We start from the raw sequence: 17,125 nt of genomic DNA, 5'->3' as shown, positions 1-17,125 counted from the left end.
CCAGAGGAGTAGACCAATCTTTCATTTTCTAAGTGTAATGCATTATTATACAGCACTTAAGAAATGGAATGAAGTTTTCTTAAATCTCTTAGGACGTATAATGCTATACCACAAACCATTTTCACTGAGCACATTCTATAGCTTAAGGTACCAATCAAGCAAAACATATGAAGAAAATCTGCAATCTGATGCAATAAGAGTTTTAGTTATGGATCTCTGAATTCTGAATCTAGATTTTATTTCTTAACATGATAGTCTGTTTTATTGACAGTATTCGGCATTAATATTGTAACACCTGGAACAAACTAGAGGGGGTCGATTTTCAGTGTGCCGTGAGGCGGGCTTTTAGGCGTGCGGGGGGCAAAAATCCCGAATTTGGGGGTCCCGACACCATCCCGCCCAAAACCCACCTCCACGTAAGTTTCAAAGGAGGCGGGTACCCGCCCCGCACTGGGACCCGCCAACCCGAGGCGGGAAGGGATTAGTGCCAATTAACTGCTTGTTAACAGGTAGTTAACAGGCAGTTTTTAGCCTAATCCCTATTTTGAGGGGTGTCATGTGGGATTCCTGACGGCTCCAAACCACGCCAGGTTAGAGCAGGCAGGCCGTCGGGTTGAAGGACTTGGAGGGGTCGCGATGTCGGTGTTCAGGTGAGTGATGGGTGCATGAGTGCAAAGGTAAGTGTGTTTGGTGTGTCTAAAGTGTGTAAAGAAGTTTAAATTACCTGTACTTACCTTAACAGCCTTTCTTCCTCTAGGTTTTGGGAGTCCATCACTCAGCCGGCACTGAAAGCAAAATGGCTGCGAGCTGTCAAAAGTGACAGCCTTCAGCTTTCATTGCCGGTGAGAGTTCTAACTGAGTCCGTGTAGAAGGACTCAGGTTAGAAGTCAGACTGTCAGTGACTGGGCGGGCTCAACAAGGTCAATCAAGGGAAAATCACGTGGATTGGCCGGACGTCGATGTAGGCGGGATTAAAACCATAAAGTTGTAGTCCCGCCTCCTTCCCGACTGCTGATTGAAAATCGACCCCAAGAAGTCTAAATTGTGAATTTGATTTGAACTGTGCAATTTGAGGAAAAATTGGGTTAATTCTGATCGATTCACACTTATAAACAACTTTGTGAGACCCTGAGAGACAAGCCTAAAGTTTTGTGCATTTAGTAACATTGGATCTCATATTTCTTGCAGTATTAATTCTTTGGATGCGAATGCAGTAGGTGCAATGATAGAAACCCCTGCAAAGAAATCAAACATATTAGAGGTAAGTTAAAACCATATTGTCAACCCTCAAAACATGTTATACAAAAAATAAATATCTGTAGCACAGAAATGAAAAATGAAAACTCCCAAGTACAACAAGGTTATGTGTATATTCTGATATCAAAATCCTACCATGCTTTTTAATTTACTAGCAATACAAATGTTGCTCTGAGATATCTATGTTTTAATAAAGACCTGAACACTGATGTGATGAAGGATTTATGTACATTTAGTTTTACTGCCATCACAACTCAGTATTCCTGTTAATCCCTTTGCAACTAAGTAATTTAAACTATTCGGAGACTTTGAATCTCAGAGAACTGGGTGACACAAAGGGTTTGCACACTGTCCTTTCACTTCTGGAACTGGTTCAAATCTAGCCTGCTCCATTGTCTGTTGTCTTTCAGGGTCCTACATTACAGCAGTGATTACACTTCAAAAGTACTTCATTGGCTGTAAAGTGCTTTGGGACATCCTGAGGTTGTTAAAGGCGCACTATAAAAATGCAAGTCTTTTTTTCTCTCTTGCATAAAAAGAATTTGGACAGTATCAATTCAGTACCTTAGTAAATGTTGGCCCAGAGCATAAAACTGCCCTAATTTTATACCAAATTATCTATGTCACCTAGAGAGGTCACAAGGATGGATGTTGTGAGAAATAGGAATGTCATCTGTGCAGAAGTACATTGTGGGGCAAAACAGGGGAACTTGATGCTGCATCTAACATGTTCTGTACCTGGTCTAGGAATGCTTGATGCTTGACACTGGGTGCCTGAAATGGGAAAGTGTTCCATTCCCCAGCACAAATATTTCCAACATTGAGGACCACAAACATTCATCAAAAATAATAAAATGCTATAAGCGTGAATATATTTGGATTGGATGTGAAGGTATATCTCCTCTCCAATGCTCCACATTCCCAGGTGGAATTTTACATTATCCCCAGCTACATGTTGTCCCTGAACTTCTTTGAGAGTTCAGTTGAAACACTGCTGTGACTCCAGTGGGAGTCTGGCCGAACCTACTGGAAGAAGGCAGGGACTTAGTGATGCCGGATCTCTGCCTACTCCGCGGCTTCATGATTGGCTTTTTAAGGAGCAGAACCTCCACCCAACTCTTATGAAGCCAATGATGAAAGGTGGTGAAGTCAGGGGTAGAGACTTGGAGAGTTCCGACTTCCCTGACTTAGGGGGACCTGGCAGAACACTGGAGGCCAATCCACCAGTTGAGCTGAGGCGTACCAGTCTCCAGAAGGGTGAAGCAGGACCCACTGGGGGCATCCAGGCGAGTGAAGTGGCCAGGACCCCAAATAACAGGGCACTTGGAAAATCACAATATGATTTGGCAGAGTCAACACGGTTTTATGAAAGGGAAATTGTGTTTGTCAAATCTATTAGGGTTTTTTGAGGGTGTAACTAGGGTAGATAAGGGGGAAACAGTGGATGTAGTATATTTGGTTTTTCAGAAGGCATTCGATAGGGTGCCACACAAAAGGTTGTTACACAAGATTAGGGCACATGGGACTGGGGTTAATATATTCGCATGGATTGAGGTTTGGTTAACAGACAGAAAACAGAGAGTAGGAATAAAATGGGTCATTTTCAGGATGGCATAGTGTAACTAGTGGAGTGCCACAAGGATCAGTGTTTACAATCTATTTACAATCAGCTATTTACAATCTATACCAATGACTTAGATGAGGGGACCAAGTGTAATATATACAAATTTGCTGATGATACAAAGTTAGGTGGGAAAGTAAGCCGTGAGAAAGATGCAAAGAGGCTGCAAAGGGATATGGACAGGTTAAGTGATTGGGCAATACGGTGGCAGATGGAGTATAATGTGGGGAAGTGTGAAATTATCCACTTTGGTAGGAAGAATGGAAAAGCAGAATATTTTAAAAAAGTAGTAAATGTTGGTATTCAGCAAGATTTCGGTGTCCTTGTACACGAATCACAGAAAATTAACAGCAAGCATTTAGGAAGGCAAATGGTATGTTAACCTTTATTGCAAGGGGGTTGGAGTACAAGAGTAAGGAAGTCTTGCTGCAAATATATAGGGCTTTGGTGAGATCGCACCTGGACCTTTGGTCTCCTTACCAAAGGAATGATATACTTGCCTTAGAGAGTGCAATGAAAGTTCACTAGATTGATTCTTGGGATGAGAGGGCTGTCCTCTCGGAGATAGACAGTTTCCTAGCTGATAAGAGAATTAGGAGTTACGGGGAGCGGGCAGGGAAGTGGACGTGAGTCTAGGTTCGGATCAGCCATGATCCTATTGAATGGCGGAGCAGGCCTGAGGGGCCGTATGGCCTACTCCTGCTCCTACTTCTTATGTTCTTATGTCCTATGAGGAGAGATTGAGTAGAATGGGCCTAAATTCTCTGGTATTTAGAAGAATGAGGGGTGACCTCATTGAAACATATAAAATTCTTAGAGGGCTCGACAGGGTAGATGCTGAGAGGCTGTTTCCACTGGCTAGTAAGTCTAGAACCAGGGTTCATAGTCTCGGGATAATGGGTCGGCCATTTAGGACTGAGATGAGGTGAAATTTCTTCACTCAGAGGGTTGTGAATCTTTGGAATTCTCTATCCCAGAGGGCTGTATATTCTCAGTCGGTGAGTATATTCAAGACTGAGATCGATAGATTTTTGGGCACTAAAGGAATCAAGGGATATAGGGATAGGGCAGGAAAGTGGAGATGATGTAGATGTTCAGCCATGATCTTATTGAATGGTGGAGCAGGCTTGAAGAGCCATATGGCCTACTCCTGCTCCTATCTCTTATGTTCTTATGTCTGTCTTTTTAAAAAAAAGGAGCGGCACCTCACACAGGGGGTCCATGGGGGTCTCAGGAGGAGGTTCTGGGACTCCGCATGATGGCGGACAGGTGGCAGATTTATGGGTCGCTGGGTACCGCAGGTGTACCTGTAGTGGTGTGGGTGCCTGGTGACTACATGCAAATAGTCCCTGGTGGGGTCATTACTGGAGAGCAGTATTGGATATGATCCCAGTATAACTATCGGGATTGCAGCCTGTTAATTTTTGGAGCTATTATCACTGAATGTTTTGCATTGTCTTCATCAGCTGAATTTAAAAATATGTCTAAAATAATGGCTTCATATTGGCCTGGATTTTCTCTCAGTGGCGAAAAAACAGCGCTCACTGTTCACCTCGTTGACTGCTGCCCACAGACCTTTTGCAGGCTTGTAAGTGGAGACTTCCTCTAATGTGGCATCTTTTCCAACACAGCGCCCTCTACAGGGGATCTGTGTCTTGTGTGAACAGGGAAAACAACAAGCTCTTCAGCCAATCAGATTGAAGTATTCTCACTGAGACATGCAGGGCTTGATTTTCCAAGCCCCGAGGAGGCAGGTTTGGAGGCGGGAGTGGTGGGAAAATTGCAGAATCGGGGGGCAGGAACCCATCCCGCCCCCAACCCGCCTCCGTGCCAATGTCTTAGGAGGCGGGTACCCGACCTGTGCTGGGAGCCGCTTCCCCGAGGCGGGAAGGGGATTAGTGTCAATAAACTGCCTGTTAACAGGCAGTTTTTTGCCTAATCCCTATTTTTAGCTTTGAAGTGTGGGCTGTCCAACAGCTCCGAACCACGCTAAGTTAACGAGGCGGACCGTCGGTCTGCAGGGGTTGGAGGGGTTGAGATGTCCGTTGTGCAGGTGAGTGATGTGTGCAGAGGTAAGTGTGAGAGGTAAGTGTAAAGTGTTTTAATAAGTTTTACTTACCTTTACTTTCTCCTGCAGGCTTCCTTCCTTCAGTTCTCGGGAGTCCCTCAGCTCACCGGCACAGAAAGCAGAATGGCCGCTGAACTGTCAAAGGCTGCAGCCTCTGCTTTCTGGTCTGGAGAGCTCTCTAACTGAATCTGAGTAGAAGGACTCAAGTTAGAAGACAGATTGTCAGTGTTTGACAGTTTCACAGAGCTGTCAAATGCTGATTTTTCATCTGTCAAAAGCTCTTGACAAATGAAATGTCAATCGCTGATGTCACCAGTAACCAGGTGTCCCTTAATTGGCCTGCTGAGCCCGCTGGGTGGGCTTAACAAGGTCAATCAAGGGAAAATAGCGTGGGTTGGCCACAACTCGATGGAGGCGGGACTACAACCCAAAAGGTGGGAATCCCGCCTCCAAAAGCTCCCCATTGACAAAATCGAGCCTGCAGATTCCAAACCAGGAAGTATAAAGCAGGGAATATAAATTAGATTTAACTGATATACAGAAAGTGAAATAAAGATTGGGAAAGACAGATGGGATTAAGGGAGAGAGATAAAAGAGACAGACAGAAAAAGTAAAAAAATGTAGTTTTAATTAAAAAAAAAATCTCCAGCACTAATTGTCTTCTGAGGGAATGAGATCCACACTTGTAAAATTAATTTTTCAGGCCAGAGAGGTTGTTCAGCAGTAATTATCACTTATTACACTGTTAAAAACTCACTTACTCTTGAGCACTGTACCCTCTAAGATGCACGGGTGTGCGCACACGCACTAATCCCCGAACTCGCGCGCAGTTGATTAGAAATGCTGCGCAGAAAGCTGGACAGTCGCTGGGGTGGGGGAGGGGCCCAATACACAATGGCCCTGGGAATCCAGACAGCCTCGTTTGCGAGTCTTGAGACCTCTGAGCCGATCGCAACTGCAGCTCTTGAAGTGTGTGTTCCAATGGTTGATGTGTTGCTGTGTAATGCCGAGGGGAGGGGTTTGGTTTTCTCCCTTGAACTTTGACCTTACTGTGGGACAGCAGGAGAATCCTCTGCACTCTGATTATTCGCCTTCCAGCCCTTCTGTGCAGGCTTGTGGCATACTGTTGGGCCTCCCTTTTGTTGGCTCTGTGCAGAGGTCAGGGGATCCGTTGGTGGTCGGTGGGGGGGAAGATCGAGGATTGAAAGGGGAGAGAGAGGGAATCGGAGGGGGGAGAGAGAGAGAGAATGACTGGGAGAGAGAGAGAGAGTGACTGGGAGGGAGAGAGAGACTGGGGAGAGAGAGAGAGATGGAGAGAGAGGGAGAGACTGGGGGGAGAGAGAGACGGGGAGAGGGAGAGAGAGAGACTGGGGGAGAGAGAGAGATGGCGAGAGAGACGGGGAGACAGAGAGAGACGGGGCGAGAGAGAGAGACTGGGGGAGAGAAAGAGACTGGGGAGAGAGAGAGTGACTGGAGGAGAGCTAAAGAGACTGGGGGAGAGAGAGAGAGAGGGATGAAGGGAGAGAGAGAGGGAGAGGGGCACGGAGGGAGGGAGAGTGAGAGAGAGGGAGACGGAGAGAGTGGTGAGGGTCCAGACATATGTAGTCCATTCCTGGGGACTGAATGGCGGCCGCACTTTGGAACAATACAGATGGAGGTGCAGCACATGTACAATGGCTGCTGGAAGGAGTCTAAAGCCAATAAGCTTTAGGCCCGTGGTGAAACAAAAATGAGATTTTAAAAAAAATTCTAGAAAATTGTTTAAAGCCAGAAAAAAATACGGGAAAGTGATGTTGAATGTCCCGCAGTAACTTCCAGTTAAATTTTGCCAGGTGTCCCCTTTTTGAAAGAGTTTATCAGGGTTATTTAAATCATGTTATGGGAGAGGGGAAAAAGTTGTGCCCCCGTTTGTACCTCGGAGTCTGTGAGAGACGGAGGGAACGGCAGTGGAAAAAGAAGAAACAACTTCTCCAAAACTGATCCCATTTTCGTAGGAGGAATAAGGAGGTGACCTACTCCTTGAAAAATAACAGTCTAAATGGGGTAGAGGTGCAAAGGGACCTAGGGGTATAGATTCACAAATCATTAAAAGTAGCAACACAGGTTAAAAAAGCCATAAAGCTGCAAATAAAGCACTGGGGTTCATTTCTAGAGGAATAGAAATCAAAAGCAGAGAAGTTAAGTTAAACTTGTATGGAACCTCATCTGATTGTCTCATGATTTGAGATGCTGGGGTGGCAATATGGCATTACTGTATATTTGCTTTTAAGTGGTTGCTGTTGCTGTCATTGTTGTAAAAGTAGTTGCTGTAAAAGTTGCTGTTTTAAAATTTGCTCACGGACGAAAAGGTTGCGCTCAAAGGAATTCGTGGCCCGCTCAGTATAAAAAAAATTAGCAGGAACATTGCTCCTGAATGCACCAGACCTAACTTTTTCAGTCGTTTTTAGTGTGGAACTCATGGGCAAGTGCAGCAGGTTCACGTTGTTGCAGTCATTTCAGTGCCAAGTCTGTGGGCGAGGACTGCAACAGCGCACCCTGTGGAGGAGTGTGGCATCTATGACAGCAACTTCTGGATTTCCACATTGAACTGCGCATGTGTGGACTCCAGAAGTTGCTGTCAGATTTTCTCCATTTTAACGGTGAGCGCTCATGACCTCAGCGTTATTCTCATCGCAAATTCTGGGCCAGAACGCTTTCAAAGTTAAATCCTTATTGATTTATTTCTGAACTTTAAATAGATAGGCGCTGGCTATTACTTTCACTCTTTCAGTCTGTTGTCACTCGGCAACGAGCTGTAGCAAAAGCACAGAACCTTTATTTCACAATAACTTCACAATGAATTTATGTGCCATGTGTCAAAGGAAATGCATGCTACTTATTCTGATCATGTGCTGCACATTTGACTAAGCACACTCCTATATGATAGGGATAGGCTTAACTGGCCCAGCAAAATGCTTGGAAGAAGAAATGCTTTAATAGTTGCTCACCACATTTATTTAGTTAGTGACAGTACTTTCAACAATGGCTGGGGAAGACCCATACAGTTCAACAATTGCAAAACTGTTTCACTGATCGCTGACCATAAGGCATTGCCACATTTACATCCAATGGCATACCTTTATTGTTTATGTTGCTGTGGGAACCAGCATTGCCACTGGACACACCAGCTAAAACCATGGCCCAGATATTCCAATCGCAGGTCTCCCGCGGGCGGGCAATCTGGAAAAATCTGTGCCCTTACCGGAGGGCTCCCGGGACGCGCACAATTCCAATGCTGGGGCTCTCCAAACTGCCAGTGCGCAGGGCCCATGTATCCCAGAGGCGCAGGTAGTTCGCAGTGTCCCTGGGATCATGTGGGCCATGGGGAGCCAATCACAGAAGGGACTCTCCCTTCATACATTTGACAGGAAGACCTGTCAAATATATGAATGGAGATCACCCCCAAAACATAGTAAAACTTTAAATAAATTTTTTTTAAAAAATCACATTTTTAAAATGACTTGAAATTACAATAAATTAACTATTTTAAACAAAAATTTAAATTTTTGAAAAAAATACTTAAAGTTTTTTACGGGGCTAAAAATAAACTTATCTTTTTTTAAAGTATTTTTAAATGATAAATCAGTGAAAAAAAATGTTTTTGAAACTTTTTTTCAATTCTTATCCTGGTAAAAGCAGGCCTTATGCCTGCTTTTACCAGGCGCAAGAATTGTAAGGGTTTTCTGCGGGCGGAGGGTCTCCAAAAAGCAGAACTATCCGCCCACAGAGGCCCTTCTCCAGGGCAGCCAGAGGATCTGTCAAGACCATTTTTGACAGATCGGAAATGTTGGTTTCCAGCACATGCGCAGTGCATGCCTGAAACTGGCATTCCGATGTCTACGCACTGGGTACCCACCTGTAGGGATTGGAATATCCGGCCCCATCTCTTTTGGTCATATACACTACCATTTGTGGTAGAAGCACTGTCTTGTATATATTGGCAGTTTGCCTGTAACAGCAGATCATCAATGACAAACTGGCATCATAGAAATGCACCATTCTAGTTAGTAACTTTGGCAATGTTCATTTTTGAAAGAATTGTGGATTAGTTATGTTAAAAATGCAAAAATCATAGTCAAATAAATCCTGGCCAGGAAAATTTTTCATGGAATCTGTGTATTTGGGGCAGTCTCCTTTTATGCACTGTGTCAAGCATTGACTGTTGCACTTTGAGCTTAGTGAATGAGAATGCGTTTGTATATTTATGGGGAGGAGCTGACTGGGCAGTAGCCAGTGGTCTCCCAGTTGATGGCCTTCAGAGAGGGGAATGCAGTCAGTTAGGAAAGGGAGATGGATGCTACCAGGCTTTTATTCTGCTACTTCAGCATCCCTACCTGAACCTAGGAGGGAAGATTGGATGTGGGTGGTAGGCCTTAGTGGCTACTGAGATACACTTATCAGTTTTATTGGTGTCCCAAGTTGGACCTGAAGGGCAAAATAGCTGCCAGAGTTTGGACCTATGGGTTCTTCGCGTGGTACTCGTTTTGCTCAGTGCCTGTTGGTCTGAAATAAGATCCTTCATGTAATAATCAGTAACATGTCATTCTAGAATGGTACACTAGGTGGAGCTGTATGTTTAGTAGTGGGGCTTCCCACAAGGCAGTAGTCAAGATGGATGCCTGTACACTAGTCCACATGGCTGAATAAATGACTAGCTCAAGCTAGCTGTTCATAACGAAAACGTCTATTTATTTATGAACATAACATGGTACCAGGAGTGGTAATATCTGCTGAATATTGTGAAACGTGACATGGAGAATTTGAAGCCACCAGAGGGTTTGAAACTCACGGGGAATGTCGACTGCAATTGGCGGACTTTCAAACAACAATTCGAACTCTACATTGCTGCCATCGGGTTCGGTACGAAGCCAGACGCAAGGAAAATAGCGTTGCTGCTCACGGTTGCAGGCCCACAGGCGATAGAGGTATTTAATACGTTTGTATTTAATCAAGAGGAAGACAGAGAAAAGATGGACGATGTGCTAAAGAAGTTTGATACACATTGTTCTCCCAAAAAGAACGAGACCTATGAGAGGTACGTGTTCCATTCACAGACACAGCAGCAAAATGAGACTTTGATAGCTTTGTGACCGATCTGAAACTGAAAGCACAGACATGTCATTTCTCTGAACTGAAATCATCCATGATTTGTGCCCAGATTGTGTTTGGTATTCATGATAAAAAGGTCAGGGAACGTTTGTTGAGAGAAACCGAACTAACATTGGAGGATGCTGTGAAAATATGCCATGCCAGTGAGCTAGCTCAACAGCACACAAAGACTTTCAGTGAAATTAATAATGATGCGGCTGTAATGAGTGACTGTGCTGCTGTCGGTGCTGTGTCCTACAAAGGGAAGAAACATGGGCAGAGCAGAAATGCAAAGCAATTGGAGGATGGAATTTTTAATTGTAAATGCTGTGGTTACCAGCACCAGTCACGACAATGCCCAGCGTTTGGGAAAATGTGCACAAAATGTAATGGAAAGAATCACTTTGCCAAACAATGCTTTTCAAAAGTAAAAACAAAGGAAGGGCAACAAGTCAATGTGACTGAGGACACTGATTTAAGTGAGACATTTTTTGTAGGAATGGTGTCATGTGATAATATAGAAAAGGATACAGAAAATGTGCAGCCCTCTGGAATGGACAATGCTGAACATAAAGTTCATGCAGTAAAAGAGGACAAATGGATGATGCCACTGCAGGTAAATGGAGCATTAGTTACATTGAAACTAGACACTGGGGCAAAAGCAAACTTAAATCAGTATGAGTGACATTAAAAATATGAAAGAAAAGCCCAAAATACAGAAAAAGTCAGTACTACTGAAGGACTATAATGGACAGAAAATAGATAGCTTAGGTGTCTGCAGACTTAAAGTGACAGTCAAAGACAAAGTGCATCATCTCATGTTTTCTGTTGTGGCTGAAGGACTTGATCCACTACTAGGTGACAAAGCTTGTGAGGACTTAGAACTGGTCAAGAGAGCCTACCGTATAAACTGTGCCATAAGCAGACCAGATGACTCAGTCGACTCTGTAGTGAGTAAATTCCAGGATGTGTTCAAAGGATTTGGAGTTCTACCATTCACTTACAAGATCCAGCTAAAGGAGGATGCTCAGCCAGTGGTACATGCTCCACGGAGAGTTCCAGCACCCCTGTGTGACCGGCTCAAGAAAGAACTGGACAGAATGACCACACTAGGAGTCTTCAGGAAAGTCGAAGAGCCAACAGACTGGGTTAACTCCATGGTATGTGTAAAGAAAAAGAACAATGATCTAAGAGTATGCATGGATCCAAAGGACTTAAATGCAAACATAAAACGTGAACACTACCAGATTCCCAAGCGAGAAGAAATCACTAGTGAAATGTCAGGTGCCAGATACTTCACAAAGCTCGATGCCTCAAGGATTTTGGCAACTAAAACTGGATGAAGAGAGCACCAAATACTGTACCTTCAACACACCATTTGGCAGGTATTGTTTCCTCAGAATGCCTTTTGGGATAATATCTGCATCTGAAATCTTTCAGAGCGATGGAACACATAATTGAATGTCTGGAAGGAGTTCGGGTCTATGTTGATGACATCATCATCTGGGGCTCCACACTGAAAGAACACAATGAGAGACTGACTAAAGTGCTACAGAGCATACGCCGGAATGGACTGAAGCTCAACAAAGCCAAGTGTCAGTTTGGCGTCCAGGAAGTCACTTTCCTAGGAGATAATCTATCTGGTAAAGGAATAGAGCCAGATATGGAAAAAGTAAACGCCATACTCAAAATGCCCCGACCCACTGACAAAAAAGGAGTGCTACGCATCATGGGGGTGATAAACTTCATTGGAAAGTTCATTCCTAACTTGTCAGCCAAGACAGCCTGTCTGCAAGACCTGCTACATAAAAAAAATGAGTTTGCATGGACAGAAAGACATGAACAAGAGTGGATGAACCTCAAAACAGTGCTGACAACCACACCTGCACTCACCTTCTTTGACCCAACAAAGAGAATCAAAGTGTCAATGGATGCATCAAAAGATGGCCTAGGCGCGGTCTTGCTACAAGCAGAGGGTGAAGATTGGAAGCCTGTTGCCTATGCCTCCAGGTCTATGACTGATCCTGAGTGTCGATACGCCCAGATTGAAAAGGAATGTCTAGGCTTGGTAGTTGGACTAGAAAAGTTCCATGGTTACTTATATGGACTTCCCACCTTCACAGTTGAGACAGACCACTGCCAACTGGTTGCCATCATAAAAAAAAATCTGAATGAGATGTCTCCAAGGATTCAACGACTCATGATGAAGCTGCAAAGATATGACTTTGAACTGATCTACACACCAGGCAAACACATAGTGTTAGCAGATGTACTATCCCGAGCACCCACAATGAGTCATGTGAGCTCTACTGAGGAAGACGTGGATGTTCATGTGAGTATGGTCACTGCTGCGCTGCCCGTGTCAGACACAAAATCAAAGCAAATAGCAGAAGAAACAGTAAAAGATACAGTGTTACAAACAGTAATAGAGAACATACATCATGGTTGGCCAAAAGGTTCCTGTCCAAAGTACTTTCACATCAGGTCAGAGTTGAGTGTCGCAAGTGGACTATTACTAAAACAGAACAGAATAGTCATTCCACAGGCTCTACGTCAAGACATGCTCAAAAGGATTCATGAGGGACACCTCGGAATTGAAAAATGCAAAAGGAGAGCAAGAGACACTGTTTATTGGCCTGGCATAAATAAGGACATTGAGAACATGATAGGCATATGTGAAACATGTCAGAAACACCAAAACAAACAAGCAAAGGAACCAATGATAGTAGCTGACTTACCAACAGCACCATGGCAAAAGGTTGAATGGTAAAGAATATCTAATAGTGATTGACTACTATTCTAACTATCCTGAGATGATGCTGCTCTCAAGCACATCAGCAAGCAGTGTCATAATGCATGTTAAATCCATCTTCGCCAGACATGGAATTCTCAGGATTGCCATTAGCGACAATGGTCCGTGCTTCAACTGTAAGGAGTGGCAACAGTTTGCAGCACATTATGACTTTCAACACATCACATCCAGTCCTCTGTATGCTCAGTCGAATGGTAAGGCAGAGAAAGGTGTTCAAGTTCTCAAACAGCTACTGAAGAAAGCAACAGAAAGCAAGTCTGATCCTTATCTCGCCCTGCTGAGCTACCGAGCCTCCCCTTTAGACTGTGGTTCTTCACCTGCTGAGCTCCTAATGGGTCGCAAGTTGCGCACCACGCTACCCTGCTGTGCAAAAGAAAAGCAGACTAAGGAACTAAGACAGAGACTTCAACTGTTAAAGCTGAAACAGAAATCACACCATGACAAGTCATCCAAAACTCTGAAACCATTGACAAGGGATGATGTTGTCAGGATTGAGGATCCAAATGCATGGAACAGGAAAGTTACAGTTCTTGAGGAAGTAGGACCAAGGTCATACACTGTTAGAACTGAGGAAGGACAGATTCTCAGGAGGAACCGCCGTTCCCTCCTGAAAGCACAAGAAACTATGCAAGAGCAAATCGATGACAATGCCGCAACTGAATCTTGTCACTCACCACCAGAACAATCTAATACAAACACACATACAGGCTCTCATGAAAACACATCAGACTTACCTGTGCTGAGAAGATCCACACGTGAAGTAAAAAAGCCTGATAGACTTAATCTTTGAGTACAAAGAAAACTATAATAAAAGAATGAAAAGCTTAGAGTTCATAAAGTAAAGCTTTGAAAATGTGTTGACTGTTGTGAAGATGTTTATGTCGTTATGATTGATTGATAATTGATTTTGTTTAACCTCTAAGGAAGGGGGATGTAATGATCAGTAACATGTCATTCTAGAATGGTACACTAGGTGGAGCTGTATGTTTAGTAGTGGGGCTACCCACAAGGCAGCAGTCAAGATGGATGCCTGTACACTAGTCCACATGGCTGAATAAATGACTAGCTCAAGCTAGCTGTTCATAATGAAAACGTCTATTTATTTATGAACATAACACTTCAGTTGCACATCAGGGGTGTAAAGCTCCACTGGCAGATTCAAATGATGGAAAAAAAACAGCTGATGTGCTGACTGGGACTTTGTGAACTGAGCACCTCTGATTTGTAATGCTCACCTGGGCCTAGTGCATTCATCACAGGCAAAAGAAAGCATCTATTTCAGATCGTCGTTCATCGTCAGTGGGCCAACATCTGAGCACCATTACCACAAGGACTGCAGCAGTTCAAGGAAAAAGTCCTTCCCCCACCTTCTCAATGCAAGGTGGGATGGGCAATAAATATGGCCTTGCCTGTGTTGCCCACATCCCGTGAACAATTTAAAAAAAAGAGGAAGATGAATTCTGTAGCAAATGAAAATCACGAAATCTGTGACTCTCATGATACCTGTGACAAAAAGGTACAACTAAAAATATTACACAAACGCTAATAAATGGTAAGCTGGCTGGAGAAGTTGTGGTTATTTTTCTCAACCTGCTATTAGAAAAGTAAAGATTAATTTTGTTTTCTGGCTTCCTGGTTTAAATATTTAAATTTGCTTTCTTGTATAAGATGGCTGAGAAAACAATGAACTCAAGTGCTGAAAATCCCAAACCCCTGAACGCTGCACTGGATGACCATGACAACAACAAAGGGAAAGTATCAGGAAAGTCTGAAAATGGATTTTACAATCCTGTAATAAACAACACTGATATCTGAGCATTAGATCAGGTGCCTTTGAATCTTGCATTCCATTTTAATCTGCATTTATAATCTTTATTCTAAGAAAACTGGAATCTGTTGATAATATTTAGCATATGTCTTTGTTGACTGGTAAGCACTTTCTCAACCTATTGTGCTTGTGTGAAGATTTTATTACAACTAGCATTATGTTGTCATGAATGTATATTTTGCATTAGGTTTTGTTTGCTAGCCATCAGATTTTTAAAATTAATGTTATAATACATGTTAGCATGTTTTAACACCATGTTTTATTCAATGTTATTAATTGCATTATTGACAGCACCAGCGGAAACTGGAAATGTGTTTAAATTGTAAGAGTGCAGTATTCCATGTATGGGACCTGTTAGCAATAACATGGCCAATAATGGGATGATGTTACTAGCATTCTGAGTAATTAAATGCCTTTAAAAAGCATCTCAATCATCTGTCCTTTTTCTAGTTAGAAAGATCCTTAAAGCTAATTTCCTGCTGTGTATTCTGTTTTACCAGCTATCTGATATGATTTTACACTTTGATTAAACAACTTAAATTGCTTTAATAAGGACCTATTGTGTGTGTGTATGTGAAAAGTGGTATAATATTTCCAAAATTTTCAAGGTTTAAATGCCTCCTCAGCATCAATGACGGTCGATTTATATAAAAACTGTAAGGAGACGACCTCCAAGAAATGCTCAATGATGAGGAGAGATGAATAGTTAGCTGAGGGACTAGAAGCTGAGAGGACCTTGCTAAGTGCTGGGAGGAGGGTTATGCGCTGAGTGGAACAAGATAGAGGCTGGAAGGTGGGTAACTTGGAAGAACATACTTTGGCAAAGAGAGAAGTTATGTGACAGTGGTCTGAGACAGTTTCTTGGCATTGAGAGGGTCACAATTGTTCATTATGCTGCACATTGTTTCAGGAGAATAACTGGCTAGGACATTGGTAACTAACTCAACAAATGGCAGAGAAACATTATCCTGGGAATGAGAGAACAGCAGTAAGATAGATAGAAGGATGCTGTAAAGTGATAGTTGATCTGCGAGGAAGAGGCGAGTCTAGCAGGCAGCAACAAAACTGGTCTGAGAGGTTTGGGCAATTTGTCTCATTTCTACAGAAGAGAGAACATTCTCAGCTGTTTTACTGAAAAAGCCCATTGGCACATATTTGCAAGTAGCTTTAGTTGTGCAGTTATTTAAAATACAACAAATTTTAGCCACGTGTGGTATAATACAAAATATATGCTTCTTAAAATTAAAGTTTGTGTAAATACAATTAAATGTGTATTTTATTATAGAAGGAAATATAAACAGTATTTAGTAGAATGTTTATAAATTATTGTAATTGAAAAATTGAATGTTCTGTACATGATTACACAAACTCCAATAAATGATTTGCTACCAGCTGTTCTATTTTTCAGCTTCTAGTTTATTACAATTGGTCAAATGAACAGAATGAAGACAACAGGGCTGATTATGCTTGGGGTGGGGGTCATGCTAATACCTCTGCTGTGCATTGGAAGTGCACATATCAGGCAGGTCTGAAAGAGCAAAGTAATTTGCAGGTCCGCGTGATTAACATGAACAGGGTGTGCTCCAAGCATGTGTGAAGCGCAGGCACTGGATGCACGCCCAGTAATAACCCCAGGAAATGACAGTTCTAGTGTAGGCCTTAAAGGCCCATATCACAAGGCCCATAACACCTTAAATGGGCAGTGTTGAGTTTACGCTGCTTCTGGCCCATATTAATTACTTGTGCAATCATTTATTTGCTGATTATAATCAAATTGGAAGCTCAGAACAGCCTTGGAAACGCAGTACTCACAATGGCACACCGATCCTAATGACCTGAATCCCTGCAGGTGAGCACCCTTTAAATGCAGCATCCAGTCATGTCAGTCAGTTTATTCAGTGGGTTTGCTGCTCGGTGGGACTTCTTACCTGCCCACTTAAAATTACACCAGGGACCCCTACTTGAAGTTATTTGTGAGACGCTCCTTTTCGGTGGTTGTGTTTGTGACCTCAGTCAGCTGCAGCAGCAAAATGAAATTGCCAGTCGGTGAGTTTCCAGTGGGAACAGGATAACTAGATTTTCCACGACTTTAATTGCTCGCCCACCCCCATTCTCACTGGGCAGGTTGGGTTAGAATTGGGGAGTTTTTTCTTTGACGTAAAGATGCACTTAATAAATTCATTTTGCCAGCCTTGTTTGTCTGCCAGTCCATTTCTAAACCTCTTTATTTGTCCAATTGCTCAGTGATCATTTTTTTCCTTGTTTGAAGCGTCTGTTTCTTTCCTGGATTCTTTGCTGCTGTTCCAAGGTTTATTCCACTGTAAATTATTTTGGAGATGCACCCGGTCTTAAAATATTCTGCTTCAATTGAGTTTTCCTCTTTAAGGGTGTTATTTTGGGGAAAGGGTGAAA

The 17,125-nt window shown here is 43.0% G+C and overlaps 1 protein-coding gene across 1 annotated transcript in view; it reads left to right on the top strand.

The window, feature by feature from the left end:
- The window catches only part of cdhr2 (cadherin related family member 2), a 243,476-nt gene extending 227,370 nt beyond the window's left edge, over positions 1 to 16,106 (top strand). Inside the window, exons 31-32 of the mRNA XM_085995270.1 lie at positions 1,189 to 1,261; positions 14,554 to 16,106. Coding sequence (XP_085851396.1) covers positions 1,189 to 1,261; positions 14,554 to 14,700 — 220 coding nt within the window. The 3' untranslated portion in view covers positions 14,701 to 16,106. The remainder of the gene's footprint in view (positions 1 to 1,188; positions 1,262 to 14,553) is intronic.
- Positions 16,107 to 17,125: the final 1,019 nt, after the last annotated feature.

The sequence above is a fragment of the Somniosus microcephalus genome, chromosome 8 (genome assembly GCF_052327205.1).
Source record: "Somniosus microcephalus isolate GS21.2 chromosome 8, FLI_Smic_1.0, whole genome shotgun sequence".
Classification (NCBI taxonomy): Eukaryota; Metazoa; Chordata; class Chondrichthyes; order Squaliformes; family Somniosidae; genus Somniosus; species Somniosus microcephalus.
Note: the sequence above shows the minus strand (reverse complement) of the source record. Positions and strands in the feature narration are given on the sequence as shown.